Source organism: Oncorhynchus gorbuscha, linkage group LG12 (assembly GCF_021184085.1).
Source record: "Oncorhynchus gorbuscha isolate QuinsamMale2020 ecotype Even-year linkage group LG12, OgorEven_v1.0, whole genome shotgun sequence".
In the NCBI taxonomy this organism is placed as follows: Eukaryota; Metazoa; Chordata; class Actinopteri; order Salmoniformes; family Salmonidae; genus Oncorhynchus; species Oncorhynchus gorbuscha.
Genome location: NC_060184.1, coordinates 13,421,788 through 13,440,693, shown reverse-complemented (window position 1 = coordinate 13,440,693; position 18,906 = coordinate 13,421,788). Strand labels below are relative to the sequence as shown.

General features: G+C 40.7%; 1 protein-coding gene across 2 annotated transcripts in view; it reads right to left on the bottom strand.

Annotated features, from left to right (window-relative positions):
* Positions 1-1,761: 1,761 nt before the first annotated feature.
* lin28b (lin-28 homolog B (C. elegans)) overlaps positions 1,762-18,906 on the bottom strand; it is a 52,388-nt gene continuing 35,243 nt past the window's right edge. For both annotated transcript variants that reach the window (XM_046291140.1, XM_046291141.1), the window contains exon 4: positions 1,762-6,231. In XM_046291140.1, the coding sequence (XP_046147096.1) occupies positions 5,940-6,231 (292 nt within the window). In that variant the 3' untranslated portion in view covers positions 1,762-5,939. The remainder of the gene's footprint in view (positions 6,232-18,906) is intronic.

Here is an 18,906-nt window from a genome sequence, read left to right as displayed (position 1 = left end):
AAACTGGTTTGGTCTTGAACGGGATCGAAGGAAAAGCCTATGAACCTGGAATAACGTGTCACTGTTGATTTAGATCTCTCTACTCTCAAGCATGTGGCAATCAAGTGTCAACCTGGTTTGGCAGCTAACAGTGAAGATGGGAGTCAAGTACATCATACACAAGTGTGTGAAACATTTGACTCAATGCGCCTGAATGCAGCCTATTAGACAAGTAAATCATATGGTGCCTCAGTCCCCAACAGAAAGATCATCTGAACACAACCACCTTAGAGAGACGGTATTCTTTTACATTCCACACTAGCACCTTGATCCCACCTAGTATGAACCGATGTATTGGACATGTACACGCTAAGAAAGTGGGGAGGTCAAACATGGAGATGTAGTGGTTTACAGCCTGTCAGTTTTGGAGGCAGCGTTAGGTTTGCTCTCAAAAAGCAGTGCTGTAACAAACTAACTACACATAAGTCAAATGGGCCAACAGTTGCCTAGCTAGCTAAAGTTAATATTTCCAGTTAGTCCCCGACCGCTCCTAAAAGCTCTTTTACTAGCTACCGTAACACCTTTGTGTCACAGATTCCTCCAAAAATGACGCGGTGTCTCCAGTTGTGTTTTTTTAAATGGGACATATTCCAATTTCCAACCATACTGGACATGTATTGAGAGTGGAGTGCTAGTACGTGCATTTGAACAGAGCCTATGAGAGGTTCGCAATTCACACAACATAATTTCCTACCTGACTGTTAAATACTGAACAGGATAGCAAGATGAGACAATAATCAAATCAGTAGTTCCAATGATTTGAAGAAACTCTGGTACCTTTTGTTCATATTTCGGCGTAAACTAGTCGACCATGTACTGGAAACTGTAAGACTATGAGGTGAGGTTATACTGTAATACTGCAGCATTCACCCAAAAACTCTGTCCTTTTAATCTCAGAGTAGTTGATTTTTCAGTCCAAAAATAAGATTAATGAAAAAAAAGGATCTCTACATATGCAAGGTCACTATTACTATAAAAATCTACATATTTCGTGTTAAGTATTATTAATGCCACTCATAACTACATAGTGTTGTTTACAAAAAGAAATGATCTTGAGTCAACACAACTTGCGATTTTTGGAGGTTGTCAAAATGGCTGACATTTCGGTCACTTACTGACGAACCCAAAGAGAAAAATATCTATTTGGTAATGCGGTGGGACTACTCAGACAAAACATTGATAGGCACAATCTCCTTGTGCGTATACGCAGCACAATCTCCTTGTGCGTATACGCAGCACAATCTCCTTGTGCGTATACGCAGCACAATCTCCTTGTGCGTATACGCAGCACAATCTCCCTGTGCGTATACGCAGTACAATCTCCCTGTGCGTATACGCAGCACAATCTCCCTGTGCGTATACGCAGCACAATCTCCCTGTGCGTATACGCAGCACAATCTCCCTGTGCGTATACGCAGCACAATCTCCCTGTGCGTATACGCAGCACAATCTCCTTGTGCGTATACGCAGCACAATCTCCTTGTGCGTATACGCAGTACAATCTCCCTGTGCGTATACGCAGTACAATCTCCCTGTGCGTATACGCAGCACAATCTCCCTGTGCGTATACGCAGCACAATCTCCCTGTGCGTATACGCAGCACAATCTCCCTGTGCGTATACGCAGCACAATCTCCTTGTGCGTATACGCAGTACAATCTCCCTGTGCGTATACGCAGTACAATCTCCCTGTGCGTATACGCAGCACAATCTCCTTGTGCGTATACGCAGTACAATCTCCCTGTGCGTATACGCAGCACAATCTCCCTGTGCGTATACGCAGCACAATCTCCCTGTGCGTATACGCAGCACAATCTCCTTGTGCGTATACGCAGCACAATCTCCTTGTGCGTATACGCAGCACAATCTCCCTGTGCGTATACGCAGCACAATCTCCTTGTGCGTATACGCAGTACAATCTCCTTGAGCGTATACGCAGTACAATCTCCTTGAGCGTATACGCAGTACAATCTCCTTGAGCGTATACGCAGTACAATCTCCTTGTGCGTATATGCAGTACAATCTCCTTGTGCGTATACGCAGTACAATCTCCTTGTGCGTATACGCAGTACAATCCTATTCGTGTCCACCTCATGCCGGTCATTATCAAGTGGTTACAAACAATGACAAAAGTTTTTTTTATTTTACAACAAAGTCAAATCCTTTTAAAATGAGGTTAGTATAAAAATGGTGTATAAACACTTGACCAACGACATGCCTATATAGCTGGCCCAAAATGGAGGATTCCTCACTGGTTGTTGTCTGCAGCTAAGCCAACAGTATTTTATGCTGGGAAAAGCTGACACACACACACAGACTTAGCTGGCAGAGAGAATTCACCCTGGATGTGGTGATTAACACTCCCATTTCAAACCCAAGTAAAAGGCCTAAAAAACTGTCTTTGATGTGAAAACAATTGTTATAGTCACAACCGATCTACTATTTCAGTTATGTGATTGATTGAAATGGCATTGTGACTCCTGTGCCAACAGCGCCGGCTTGAAACAAAAAACTGCACAGAGGTGGTAGGAGGGGCCAGGAGGAAGGAGGGGCCAGGAGGAAGGAGGGGCCAGGAGGTGGTGGGAGGGGCCAGGGGGTGGTGGGAGGGGCCAGGAGGTGGTGGGAGGGGCCAGGAGGAAACACAGGAAATGAGGTAGGATTTTGCTGGAAACAAACAAAAAATATATATATTTTTGTTGAAATTATAAAAATCTGTGGCAACACAAAGGGCCCTTCAAAACCTCACAAGGTCTCAGTACAATATAGTCCTACAGTTATTCATACAAGATCAATAATACAAAACATGTGAAAAAAAATGCACAAATATGCATAACTCAAGAGGTAGTTAACTAATATCAGTACATGAGGTACAGAAACATTAAAACTTGGTGGATGATTCCCAAAAGAATAAAATATATAATTTTTTTATTCCCTGAGAACAGTTTATCATCCTGAGAGGAATTGTGGGTAAAAAAAAATAAAAAAATAAACATTGTACCAAAAATGGAATATTATCCAGGTGAGTGGTCCTTGGTCTGTGCTCGTTGTGTGGTTTGGTCATTCTCTTCCTCTCTGTTGTTGTGCACTTGTTGGATTTATTTCGATGCATGTCACACATTCAAAAAGCTGTACATAAACAACCTCAGTGTTGAACTTTCAGCAATCGTCCCTAGAAATTCCAAAGGAGCAGGAACAGCAAAGCGACAATTCCTACTTTTAAAATGCCTTCAAATGAAGCCATACTCTTTGGTACAGAAATGTATACCAAAAACAGTTGGTTACCTACATAGTTTGTTTTAGAGCTTTAGAAAACACAAGCTAGTTTGATATCATCATACAAAGTCATTTGATTTGTCAGCACATTAAGATACAATTCCAAAGTGAGCCACATTAACTTTTGGGTGGAGTGCCACTTCAGAGAAGTTATTTTCACATTCAATATGGTCAGAGAAGAGTTGTCACGTTTCATTAGGGTACGCGCTACTGGAAAGTCGCAGAGGATTCACGTCATACGAAAACCAGCATTTGAGTTTTTTCTGCCTCCCTCCTTCCTGTCTTAGTAAATCTCTGGACATTTTGGAACACGGCAGCGGTGTTTTGGAATCCCGTTTTGAGGGGGATTGTGACATCACACAGACCTAGAGGGTATGTAGACTTGACTGTTACTGGGCCTTTATCTAGGATTCTGAGGTTTACCTAATTAAGTCAGGGAGAACCTCCAGGCCCTAGGCACTTGATGGCAAAGGAGGAGAGGGGATAGCTTGTGATAGAGAGGGGTAGAGTGAAGGAGATAGTGATGTCACACAGGTCAAGGGAGAGAGGGGTGTGATGGTGCTTTAACATAACGCTGTGTTAACTTGACAAAGAATCCTACGCACAATACAGAGCTTCCTTAAACTATGTTAGAATATTACTTACATTTTAATAATATGCTATTCTTTCATACATATATTACTAACATATATTGTGAGTTTATAAACTGTTCAACTAATTAGCCAGCAACCCAACTCTAGATCTAGTCCAATTAAATAATGTAATTTTTTTCTGTTTTGAAACAAACCTATTGGTGGATATTGATTATATTGTTTCTTATGAGGCATGTGTAGGTTTATATGAAATATTATTGTTAATAGCAAGTCCAGTTAGAGGTTGGCCCCTAATCTGAAAGATGAAACTTCTCATCTGCCACTGTTGTTTTATGAAAGGGTCAGCGTCTCACACACACACACACACACACACACACACACACACACACACACACACACACACACACACACACACACACACACACACACACACACACACACACACACACACACACACACAACTCCACTCACAACTCCACTCACAACCCCCCACACACACACAACCCCACTCGCACACAAGCAAGTATGCACACATGCCTGGATTCAATGCTATGAACTCTGCAGTCAATTGTCAGTACCACTGAACTAGAAAATATTCTGTGGTTTAGGAGTGACAGTTAGGCTACTGGTAGGTATGACATTCACTCTGGTATCCATGGTAATCTCCTCTACACTGATTGGATAGGCCGCATTAAAGAATCATTTTGCTTCTGATTGGTTGAGGTTCCATTGTTTTGATACAGGGCCTATCAATCCTGATCCCACACTCTTAGAAAAAAAGTAGAACTCTAATCAAAAAGTTGGTGGTGAGTTGATTAGTAGAATCTAGTGTGTAGATGTGAAGGATATACAACTAAAATACACAGGATTAAGAAGCACTGGCCTACATCAAGGCCTTATTTAAAATCCTTAATGCTTCAAATTAACTCTGCTGGATCGCCGCATCATGACCTTTGGAACGGTTATATAAATATGAACCAGGTGGACCAAAATCTAAAAGAGAAATGAGTCCTATTCAGAAATGACCACAGAAAGAGTTATGGATGACATCATCTAACCCAGAGAGTCATCTAACCCAGAGAGTCATCTAACCCAGACAGTCATCTAACCCAGAGAGTCATCTAACCCAGAGAGTCATCTAACCCAGACAGTCATCTAACCCAGACAGTCATCTAACCCAGACAGTCATCTAACCCAGACAGTCATCTAACCCAGACAGTCATCTAACCCAGAGAGTCATCTAACCCAGACAGTCATCTAACCCAGAGAGTCATCTAACCCAGAGAGTCATCTAACCCAGACAGTCATCTAACCCAGAGAGTCATCTAACCCAGACAGTCATCTAACCCAGAGAGTCATCTAACCCAGACAGTCATCTAACCCAGACAGTCATCTAACCCAGACAGTCATCTAACCCAGACAGTCATCTAACCCAGACAGTCATCTAACCCAGACAGTCATCTAACCCAGAGAGTCATCTAACCCAGAGAGTCATCTAACCCAGAGAGTCATCTAACCCAGAGAGTCATCTAACCCAGAGAGTCATCTAACCCAGAGAGTCATCTAACCCAGACAGTCATCTAACCCAGACAGTCATCTAACCCAGACAGTCATCTAAGCCAGACAGTCATCTAAGCCAGACAGTCATCTAACCCAGACAGTCATCTAACCCAGACAGTCATCTAACCCAGACAGTCATCTAACCCAGACAGTCATCTAACCCAGACAGTCATTAGATTCACCGCCAACCTTGTTTCTCTTTAAGACCATATTGTCTCGAGCTGCACTGATTGAGACCAATCACACACAAAGAGACAGTCATTCACATGCATCCATATCCCCAGCAATGGTTGTCATAGCTGCCACAGCCAGTCAGTCACATACATCCGTACCCCTGACGATCGTTGCCATAGCTGCGCTGGTCCTGCCAAAAATAGACCTATTATTTCCACAAGTGCGAGGTAGATTAGGGGTGGGGGTTAAGAGGGGTTCCTTAGGTGAGGAGAGTCAGGGGTCGGGAGGTACAGCTCTCCCCCTATTTCCTCCCCCTCTGGGGGCCAACGCGGTGTGACTGGGGTAGCTCCTCTGGGGAGGGCGAGGGGCCCTCAAGGGGGGACGAGCCCGAGCGCTCCTCCTCGTCGGCGGGGTACAGGTGGGTCGAGGTAGAGGGGTGCAGGGGGTCCTGAAAGCCTGTGGGGGCCGCCAGCACCTTGTGGGGACACTGGGCCACCATGTGCCTGATGCTCTGGCAGTAGTGGCATTTCTTTGGCTGGGGGGGCAGGCCACACTCCTTGGCGTGGTGGTCCAGACCTCCACAGTTATAACAGCTGGACAGAGGACAGTGGGAGTGGAACGGAGAGAAAAGGATGAGAGGAGGAGGAACAGGTAAAGGACATAAAACGGTGTCACCCAATTTGCTACCAGTATGAAAACAACATTCAATGACTCATAAGAATGAAGTCATAATTGGATACTGCTTTAATAGGAGTCAACAGGTATAATGTGTTACGATGGAGCTATAATACACAGCAAGTCTTGTCATTAGGCTTCATCTGTTATTATCGTCAAAGTCATCTTGACTAAACATCAGATGAAAATGTGTTACATTGAGAGACGTGACATATAGCTATTTATTTGACCTTTATTTAACGAGGCAAGTCAACCATTCGGTTACTAGTCCAACAAGACATTATTAGATATTATAAAGCCTCATACACTCTTATAAGATGTAATAATGTATACCAGTCTGCTTTATGTAAAGTGTTACCCAAAAGAATAAAAGCAATTTCCTGACATCAACCCAGTGCTATGGGCTGAGCAGCGGTACTTAAGTAACAATACTTTAAGTAATACTTTAGTACTTTAAAGTACTACTTCATTTTTGGGGTCTGTATTTTACTGCTTGTCTTTTTGACTACTTTTACTTCACTACATTCCTAAAAGGAAATAATGTACTTTTTAATCCATACATTTTCAATGCTTAGCAGGACAGGAAATTGGGTCCAATTCATGCACTTATAAAGAGAACATCCCTGGTCATCCCTACTGCCTCTGATCTGGAAGACTCACTAAACACAAATGCTTTGTTTGTAAATGATGTCTGAGTGCTCCCCTGGCTATCCGTACATTTTAAAAACAAGAAAATGGTGTTGTCTGGTTTGCTTCATAAGGAATTTGAAATTATTTATACTTTTATTTATGATACTTAAATATATTTCAAAACAAACACTTTTAGACTTTCACTCAAGTAGTATTTTACTGGGTGACTTTCACTTTTACTTGAGTCATTTTCTATTAACGTACCTTTACTTTTGCGCAAGTATGACAATTGGGTACTTTTTCCACCACTGGTGATGAGGTGGAGATTATTGGGGCCTTATTCAGGATTCCCTTTGATTTCTGTACATGTGCTCTTTCCTCCACTAGATGGCAGCATAACAAAGGCCATAAATCCTTTTGAAATGCCAGAAACTATTGTCACTACCCAGCAGTTTCATCTATATTTATACATTATATATATATTTATACATTATATATATATATGTATATACTGCTCAAAAAAATAAAGGGAACACTAAAATAACACATCCTAAATCTGAATGAATGAAATATTCTTATTAAATACTTTTTTCTTTACATAGTTGAATGTGCTGACAACAAAATCACACAAAAATGATCAATGGAAATCAAATGTATCAACCCATGGAGGATTGGATTTGGAGTCACACTCAAAATTAAAGTGGAAAACCACACTACAGGCTGATCCAACTTTGATGTAATGTCCTTAAAACAAGTCAAAATGAGGCTCAGTAGTGTGTGTGGCCTCCACGTGCCTGTATGACCTCCCTACAATGCCTGGGCATGCTCCTGATGAGGTGGTCTCCTGAGGGATCTCCTCCCAGACCTGGACTAAAGCATCCACCAACTCCTGGACAGTCTGTGGTGCAACGTGGCGTTGGTGGATGGAGTGAGACATGATGTCCCAGATGTGCTCAATTGGATTCAGGTCTGGGGAATGGGCGGGCCAGTCCATAGCATCAATGCCTTCCTCTTGCAGGAACTGCTGACACACTCCAGCCACATGAGGTCGAGCATTGTCTTGCATTAGGAGGAACCCAGGGCCAACCACACCATCATCTCACAAGCGGTCTGAGGATCTCATCTCGGTACCTAATGGCAGTCAGGCTACCTCTGGCGAGCACATGGAGGGCTGTGCTGCCCCCCAAAGAAATGCCACCCCACACCATGACTGACCCACCGCCGAACCGGTCATGCTGGAGGATGTTGCAGGGAGCAGAACGTTCTCCACGGCGTCTCCAGACTGTCACGTGCTCAGTGTGAACCTGCTTTCATCTGTGAAGAGCACAGGGCGCCAGTGGCGAATTTGCCAATCTTGGTGTTCTCTGGCAAATGCCAAACATCCTGCACGGTGTTAAGCTGTAAGCACAACCCCCACCTTTGGACGTCGAGCCCTCATACCACCCTCATGGAGTCTGTATCTGACCGTTTGAGCAGACACATGCACATTTGTGGCCTGCTGGAGGTCATTTTGCAGGGCTCTGGCAGTGCTTCTCCTGCTCCTCCTTGCACAAAGATGGAGGTAGCGGTCCTGCTGCTGGGTTGTTTCCGTCCTACGGCCTCCTCCACGTCTCCTGATGTACTGGCCTGTCTCCTGGTAGCGCCTCCATGCTCTGGACACTACGCTGACAGACACAGCAAACCTTCTTGCCACATCTCGCATTGATGTGCCATCCTGGATGAGCTGCACTACCTGAGCCACTTGCGTGGGTTGTAGACTCTGTCTCATGCTACCACTAGAGTGAAAGCACGCCAGCATTCAAAAGTGACCAAAACATCAGCCAGGAAGCATAGGAACTGAGAAGTGGTCTGTGGTCCCCACCTGCAGAACCACTCTTTTATTGGGGGTGTCTTGCTAAATGCCTATAATTTCCACCTGTTGTCTATTCCATTTGCACAACAGCATGTGAAATGTATTGTCAATCAGTGTTGCTTCCTAAGTGGACAGTTTGATTTCACAGAAGTGTGATTTGACTTGGAGTTACATTATGTTGTTTAAGTGCTCCCTTTATTTTTTTGAGCAGTGTATATACACACACAGTATCAGTCAAGTTAGGACACACCTACTCATTCAAGGGTTTTTCTTTCTTTTTTACTATTTTCTACATTGTAGAATAATAGTGAAGACATCAGAACTATAAAATAGCACATATGAAATCTTGTAGTAACCAAAAAAAAGTGTTAAACAAATCTAAATATATTTTTTAAACAAATCATTTGATATTTTATGGTCTTCAAAGTAGCCACCCTTTGCCTAAATGCCAGCTTTGCACACTCTTGGGATTCTCTCAACCAGCTTCATAAGAAACACTATTCCAACAGTCTTGAAGGAGTTCCCACATATGTTGGCTGATTTTCCTTCACTCTGCGGTCCAACTCATCCCAAACCATGTCAATTGGGTTGAGGTCAGGTGATTGTGGAGGCCAGGTCATCTAATGCAGACAGCGTGTATGGTATCGTGTGGGGGCGTGGTTTTCTGATGTCAACGTTGAGAACAGAGTGCCCCATGGTGGCGGTGGTGTTATGGTATGGGCAGGCATAAACTACGGACAACAAACACAATTGTATTTTATTGATGGCAATTTGAATGCACAGAGATGCCGCGATAAGATCCTGAGTCCCATTGTCGTGCCATTCATCCACCGCCATCACCTCATGTTTCAGCATGACAATGCACGGCCCCATGTTGCAAGGCTCTGTACACAATTCCTTGAAGCTGAAAATGTCCCAGTTCTTCCATGGCCTGTAGTCACCAGACATGTCACCTATTTAGGATGTTCTGGATCGATGTGTATAACAGCGTGTTCCAGTTCCCGACAATATCCAGCAATTTTGACATTGAAGAGGAAAGGGACAACATTCCAAAGGCCACAATCAAAAGCCTGTTCAACTCTATGCGAAGGAGATGTGTTGTGCTGCGTGAGGCAAATTGTGGTCACAGCAGATACGGACTGGTTTTCTGACCCAAGCCCCTACCTTGTTTTAAGGTGTCGTGACCAACAGATACAGATCTGTACTCAGTCATGTGAAATCCATAGATTAGGGCCGAATGGCTTTATTTCAACTGGCTGATTTCATTCTCTGAACTGTAAAGCTGTAAAATCTTTGAAATTGTTGCATGTTCCACTCGTAGAAAGAGGAGGAAGGGAAGCTCTACTAAGGTACAAAATAGTAAATTGGTCATTAAAAAGAAAGGAGGACCAAGGCACTCTTCATATAATTAATTAAAATGCCTTTTAGTATGGCATGTTCAATAGAAAGTTTAGTTTTTAAAATCCGACGCGTTTCGGCTCATGGCATTCATCAGGGAGTACAAAAGAATTATACAATGTCCTCTTTTGAACAGCTTTTCCAATTAGCCCTAATTGAAAGAAGGAGTGGTTACAAAATTGATTGAACACACCTAGTAAGCAAAAATATACACATTAAAAAGTGAAATGCTGTAGCTATGTTATCATAAAGATACAACTCCAACCTAGAAGTATCAGGACACTTAAAGGTAGTTCTAACCTTAAATGACTGGGAGAAGTGTCAAGAGTAAGAAAGCAATATATTCCATAGTACACTAGAACACAGCAAACCATGAACAACAACAGTCTAAACATAGCTGAGGGCAATGTCCACTAGATGACAGCAAATGGACCTATCACAACCCTACAGGAAGGGTGAGAAATCCATATCTTCATTTAAACCAGGATATTTAGTGGCCTGTAGTTTGTAAATCCAAAAAACCTTCCCTTTGGTTTAACTTCTTAGTGACCGGGGGCAGTATTTTCACATCCGGATTAAATGCATGCCCAAATTCAACTGCCTGCTACTCAACCCCAGAAGATAAGATATGCATATTATTAGTAGATGTGGATAGAAAACACTCTGAAGTTTCTAAACCTATTTGAATCATGTCTGTGAGTATAACATAATTTATTTAGCAAGCGAAACCATTCAGATTTCTTTTTAGGTCACTCTTTTCAATGGGTTTTCATTGGGAATCTAGATTTCTAAGGGACCTTCTTGCAGTTCATATCGCTTCCACTGGATGTCAACAGTCTTTAGAAATTGGTTGAGGTTATTCCTTTGTGTAATGAAGAAGTACGGCCATCTTGAAGGAGGGTCACTTGAAGTGTACTGTTAGAGGCGCGTCACCAGAAAGTATGCTTCAGTTTGTTTTCTTCCTGTATTGAACACAGATCATCCAGTCTTCAATTTTATTGATTATTTACATTTAAAAAATAGTTTGAAATGTTTTGGCAAAGTATACAGGTAACTTTTGAGATATTTTGTAGTCACGTTGAGCAAGTTGGAACCGGTGTTTTTCTGGATCAAACGCGCCAAATAAATGGACATTGTGGATATATATATCGACGGAATTAATCGAACAAAAGGACCATTTGTGATGTTTATGGGACATATTGGAGTGCCAACAGAAGAAGCTCGTTAAAGGTAAGGCATGAATTACATTTTTATTTGTGCGTTTTGTGTCGCGCCTGCAGGGTTGAAATATGCTTCTCTCTTTGTTTATGGAGGTGCTATCCTCAGATAATAGCATCGTTTGCTTTCGCCAAAAAGCCTTTTTGACATATTGGCTGGATTCACAACAAGCGTAGCATTAATTTGCTATCTTGCTTATGTGATTTAATGAAAGTTTGATTTTGATAGTAATTTATTGAATTTGGCGCTCTGCATTTTCCCTGGCTTTTGGCCTGGTGGGACGCTAGCACATATCCCAGAGAGGTTAACTGTTTAAGACTGTCCCCTTTTCTAATAGAGGCCGGAATATGATCAATACATTTTAATTCATTATATGAACAGTGCCTTAGTCCTCCATTCTTTTTGATGACCAATTTACCCCTTTTACCAAAGAGCCCCTTCTGTCTATCAAAATGTACTATTGTGTACCTTAGTAGCGCTTCCCTTCCTCCTCTTTCTACTAATTAATCACAGCACTTGGGTGGTGCTTAGAGGAACAGCTCCACAGTCATTTTTTTGAGGACATTTTACAACTCAAACTATGGATTTTACCCAAGAGGCTACAAGATGTTCCTATTCCCATGAAGAAAGCCAAAGGATTATTACTCCTACCACATTGCTAGATGAGATGACATCCACAGAGAATACTGGAATGGACTTAAACAAGGCTTGCAACACCTTATGGAGAAAGATACCAAACTTGACCTCAATTCTATCACCTTGTCTGATTATTGAAGGAAAGGCCTAATCTCAGAGGACTCAGTACTATGAAGTTTCCAGCTAATGGAGCACAAGGTAAAACTAAATGTAGAGATAAATGGGAGGCTATTCTCAACAAGTGTTCTTTTGACCTAATGCTACTTCTAATAGAAGAATCTAAAAAGGACAGACAAGTAGTCCAAACAGAAATTGAAGTAAAAAGGAAAATCACAGAACACATTGCCAATTCTAACAAAGCACAATGTGATGAGACCTTGAAAGAGAAAGTAGACACATTCACTCTGACATTGAAGCAAGACAAGCTAAGAACATTTAGAAGAGATGAAGTAGACTCTAGAGATGGCAAGGTCTTTGCCTGGGGAAAACCAACACGCAAGAATTCAGAATCACATCCCCAGAAAAGAAAGCCTAGATCTGTTTCTTTCAACTTTACAAGCAGTGACGATGAGGATCACCCCAGACACTTAGAGGCCAGCTCCTCCCAATATTTTTTAGATCAGGAAGAGGTTCCTCAACAAGAGAAGGAGAGGACGCGGAAGAGGCCGACACGGAGGGGGAGGAAGAAATCAAGACTATCCAACCACATGGAGCAGGACCAGAACAAGGCTGTGATCAACATTTCTGGAGAACCCCTTTCTGATGATTGCATAAGGGTATTGTCTAAAGGACTGTTCCTTTGCCACATATTCAACTAATGAATTTAATACAAAGATTGACCTATTTCCTTTCTACAGGAATTGGCCTGGTACAAGCAAAACATCTCTCCAACTACAGACGCCAGTGTCTCAAGGTCAGGCAGTTTGTTCACTCAAAAACACCTTTTAAGCCTAAATCCACTTTTTGTCCCATCATCCAGAATGCCACACTACAGGCCACTAAATACCTGGTTTAAATGAAGATATGGATTTACAAACTACAGGCCACTAAATACCTTTGTTTAAATGAAGATATGGATTTACAAACTACAGGCCACTAAATACCTTGGTTTAAATGAAGATTTTTTTATATATATATATATATATTTTTTTTTTTATAAATATAAGATATGGATTTACAAACTAAAGGCCACTAAATACCTGGTTTAAATGAAGATATGGATTTACAAACTACAGGCCACTAAATACCCTGGTTTAAATGAAGATATGGATTTACAAACTACAGGCCACTAAATACCCTGGTTTAAATGAAGATATGGATTTACAAACTACAGGCCACTAAATACCTGGTTTAAATTAAGATATGGATTTACAAACTACAGGCCACTAAATACCTTTGTTTAAATGAAGATATGGATTTACAAACTACAGGCCACTAAATACCCTGGTTTAAATGAAGATATGGATTTACAAATTACAGGCCACTAAATACCCTGGTTTAAATGAAGATATGGATTTACAAACTACAGGCCACTAAATACCTGGTTTAAATGAAGATATGGATTTACAAACTACAGGCCACTAAATACCTTTGTTTAAATGAAGATATGGATTTACAAACTACAGGCCACTAAATACCTTGGTTTAAATGAAGATTTTTATATATATATATATATATATATATATATATTTTTTTTTTTATATATATAAGATATGGATTTACAAACTACAGGCCACTAAATACCTGGTTTAAATGAAGATATGGATTTACAAACTACAGGCCACTAAATACCCTGGTTTAAATGAAGATATGGATTTACAAACTACAGGCCACTAAATACCTGGTTTAAATGAAGATATGGATTTACAAACTACAGGCCACTAAATACCTTTGTTTAAATGAAGATATGGATTTACAAACTACAGGCCACTAAATACCTTGGTTTAAATGAAGATTTTTATATATATATATATATATATATATATTTTTTTTTTATATATAAGATATGGATTTACAAACTACAGGCCACTAAATACCTGGTTTAAATGAAGATATGGATTTACAAACTACAGGCCACTAAATACCTGGTTTAAATGAAGATATGGATTTACAAACTACAGGCCACTAAATACCCTGGTTTAAATGAAGATATGGATTTACAAACTACAGGCCACTAAATACCCTGGTTTAAATGAAGATATGGATTTACAAACTACAGGCCACTAAATACCTGGTTTAAATGAAGATATGGATTTCTCACCCTTCCTGTAGGGTTGTGATGGGTCCATTTTCTGTCATCTAGTGGACATTGCCCTCAGCTATGTTTAGACTGTTGTTGTTCATGGTTTACTGTGTTCTAGTGTACTATGGAATATATTGCTTTCTTACTCTTGACACTTCTCCCAGTCATTTAAGGTTAGAACTACCTTTAAGTGTCCTGATACTTCTAGCTTGAAGTTTTATCTTTATGATAACATAGCTACAGTATTTCACTTTTTAATGTGTATAGTGTTGCTTACTAGGTGTGTCCAATTTTGTAACCATGCCCTCTTCTAATTAGGGCTAATTGGAAAAGCTGTTCAAAAGAGGACATCGTATTATTTTTTTTTGTACGCCCTGACGAAGGCCATGCAGCCAAAACACGTCGGATGTTTAAAACTGTTTCTATTGAACATCCCATACTAATAAAGCCATTTTAATTTTATGAAGAGTGCCTTGGTCCTCCTTTCTTATTGTTGCATGTTCCATTTATATTTTTGTTCTATATATTCTCACACAGTACAGTCAAAATGGACACCACCTCATTCCAGGTTTTTTGTTTTATTTTTTTCTACATTGTATAGTAATAGTGAAGACATCCAAACTATGCAATAACACATATGGAATCATGTAGTAACCAAAAAAAAGTTTTAAACAAATCTAAATATATTTTATATTTGAGATTCTTCAATGTAGCCACCCATTACCTTGATTTGCACATTCTTGGCGTTCTCTCAACCAGCTTTATGAGGTAGTCACCTGGAATGCATTTCAATCAACAGGTTTGACTTGTTAAAGGTGATTATGCCAAATTTCTTTCCTTCTTAATGCGATTGATTAGATGTGTTGTGACAAGGTAGAATTTTGGTTCCAACCGCCATGTTTTTGTGAGTCGCAGAGTAGGTGTGGTAGCCATTCTGGTTACGTGTGCCTAAATCAGACAATGGCACCAGCAAAGCACCCCCACACCATTACACCACCTCCTCCATGCTTCACCATGGGAACCACACATGCAGAGATCCGTTTACTTACTCTGATTCTAGTAGAAGTGGTTTCTTTGCAGCAATTCGACCATGAAGGCCTGATTCACAGTCTCCTCTGAACAGTTGTTACTTGAACTCTGTGAAGCATTTATTTGGGCTGCAATTTCTGAGGATGGAAACTCTAATTCATTTTAACTTTATTTAACTAGACAAGTCAGTTAAGAACAAATTCTTATTTTACAATGACGGCCTAGGAACAGTGGGTTAACTGCTTTGTTCAGGAGCAGGACAGATTTTTACTTTGTCAGCTCGGGGATTCAATCTTGCAACCTTTCGGTGACAAGTTCAACGCTCTAACCACTAGGCTACCTGCTGCCCCTATGAAATTAACTTATCCTCTGCAGCAGTCGCGGTCCTCTATAGAGACAGTCAGCACAGCCAATCACAGCGCTTGATGGTGTTTGCAACTGCACTTGAATAAACGTTCAATGTTCTTGAAATTTTCTAGATTAACTGACCTTCAAGTCTTAAAGTAATGATGGACTGTCATTTCTCGTTGCTTATTTGAGCTGTTCTTGCCATAATATGGACTTGGTCTTTTACCAAATAGGGATATCTTCTGTATACCCCATCTCAACACAAGTGATTGGCTCAAATGCATTAATGAGGGAAAAAAATTCCACAAATTAACTTAAGAAGACACACCTGTTAATCAAATCAAATGTTATTGGTCATATACACATGGTTAGCAGATGTTAATGCCAGTGTATATCTTCTGTATATAGGGTTGCACATTTTGGGGAATATTCAGAAGTGGACACATTCCGTGGGAATTAACGGGAATATATGCAAATTAATATTAATACCACTCAAATGTAGATGTTTCTTGCATTGGATATATTTACCATATAATAAATATGGAGACAGAAACATAAGGTAAAAGGTTTATGATAAGGAGACATAAATGCAAATGATTAAATCCTTCCAATATAAATAAAAACATTGAATTAGTCATCGATTTAACGTTTATTAAATGAGTTGACTCTTCACATGGGATGATTTCACTGAACAAAAAGGAATATTGAATGATCCCCAATGATCCATCACATCTCCCAAAAACGTTTTTGACATACATCTGTAAAATGACTGTTTAGAAACTAAAGCTTTGGTTGTCTTCCTCTCAGGTTTCCATGTCTTCTCCCTGAACCTCCTCAATGTCCACCTCTTGAACATCAGACTCTGAGGCCTCATTTTCACTGTCACTTTCCAACCTTGTTGAGGATGGCTTGTTGTCAGGCTCAAAGCCTCACATTTTCCCAGATGGCCACCAATTTTTCAACCCTTGTATTGGTCAGCCTGTTGCATGCTTTTGTGTGTGTTTTCCCAAACAAGGACCAGTTGTGCTGAGGCAGCAAATGTTGGTGGGATTTGGAGGATGATTGAGGCAACAGGGGAAAGAGCCTCAGATCCACAAAGTCCCTTCCACCAGGTGGCTGATGAGATATGTTGTCATGACTGCCATATTGCATCTCCATCCCAAAGCCCTTACTTGGAACTGTACTTTGCCAGACTGTCAAGAACCTTGCCCTCATCCAGGCCAAGGTGTCGAGACACAGTAATGATGACACCATAGGCCTTGTTGATCTCTGCACCAGACAGGATGCTCTTGCCAGCATACTTGGGGTCCAACATGTACACTGTGGTGTGTATGGGCTTCAGGGAGAAGTCTTCATGCTTTTTGATGCATTTCATAACTGCAGATTCCTCTGCTTGGAGAAACGGTAAAGAAGGCAGGGCAGTATGGATTTATTCTCTTACATCTGCAAGCAGTCTGAACATCAGACAGGATGGCATTGTCCCCCTCAATCCGTGCAATGGCTACTGCTATATATGTTGTCCCTTATGTCTGTGCTCTTGTAGAATACTGGTTGGTCGAACATTCGACCACCCATCAGAGATGATTGCAATACAGTCTGATTTCTCTATAATTTGCTTGACCTTCTCTTGAACTCTGCATCCAGCAAATGAGTGGGTAAAGCATGTCTGGTTGGAGGGGTGTATGCTGGGCGAAGAACAAATCTCTTCCAATACACATTGCCTGTGAGCATCAGAAGTAAACATTTGCATACACCGCTCGAGAAAGACATTCAACAGCATTTCTCTAACTACGTTCCTCCATTGAGTCAAAAAACCTTCTGATTCCAGGAGGACCATGAGCTGTTTCTAATAATAAGGTGTCTGATTCATCATTTTCACCTCACATAGAAGTAGAGGGACCTTTGTCAGAGGTTGCTTGTTGTGAGCGCTGAGGGAACTTTATGCACTTGGTCAGATGTTTCTGCATCTTTTTTGCTTTCTTCACATATGATTTGGCACAGTATTTGCAAATGTACACAGCTTTACCTTCTACATTAGCTGCAGTGAAATGTCTCCACATCAGATCGTGCCGTGGCATTGTCCTGTAAAGATTAGAAGAATAAAAACAATAGATAAATAGTTACGCAGTTAGATTAAATAAGTCCTTTGTAAGATGAATGTTTTCAAATAAAACATGTATGGAAACAGGTGAATTAACACTCCTCCGATAGCAGGCTCAAGAAAGCTAAAAACCCACATGGTAGCAAACTAACTTGCAGAAATTGTTAACAAGTTAGAAATTATTTAGACACACTTTGCTATAGGTTACTATTTACCAGTTAACAAAAAATAATGTGTGTCACATAAAATATATTCACCCCACCCAGTATTGTAATCAAAAACTTACCAGAAAGCATGTAGTCCTTGGCTCAGACAGTGTAGTAGTGTGGGCTCAATAGCATCTCATTAGTGTGCAAGATCTTGAGAATCAGATATAAATGTGATGGAAGAATGCACTGTGCGTGCAGAGGGTTGCAATTCCATTGAATTGGGGACAGTTTAACCAAAATATGCCACAAGACCTAGAATTGCTTTATGTGTATCCCACAAAAAAAGGTTCACTGTTACAAGCTAACTTTGTTTTCGGAAAGTGTCCGACCCATTGCAACCTGTCTGTATACCAGCCCTGCCTTGTCACAACACAACAGATTGGCTAAAACACATTAAGAAACAAATTCCACAAATTAACTTAACAAGGTACGCATGTTAATTGAAATGCATTCCATGTGACTACATCATGAAGCTGGTTGAGAGAATGGCAAGAGTGCGAAGCTGTCATCAAGGCAAAGGTTGGCTACTTTGAAGAATCTCAGTTATGACACTTGGTTACTACATGATTCCATATGGGTTATTTCATTGTTTTGATGTCTTTACTATTATTCAACAATGTAGAGAATAGTAAAAATAAAAACCCTTGAATGAGGTGTGTCAACTTTTGACTGGTACTATGATATATACAGAGTTGAAGTCGGAAGTTTACATAAACAAGTTTTAATGACTCCAACCTAAGTGTGTTTCAACCACTCCACAAATGTCTTAACAAACTATAGTTTTGGCAAGTCGGTTAGGACATCTACTTTGTGCATGACACAACTCCTTTTTCCAACAATTGTTGGAAAGACAGATCATTTCACTTACAACTCGCTATATCACAATTCCGGGGTCAGAAGTTTACATACACTAAGTTGACTGTGCCTTTA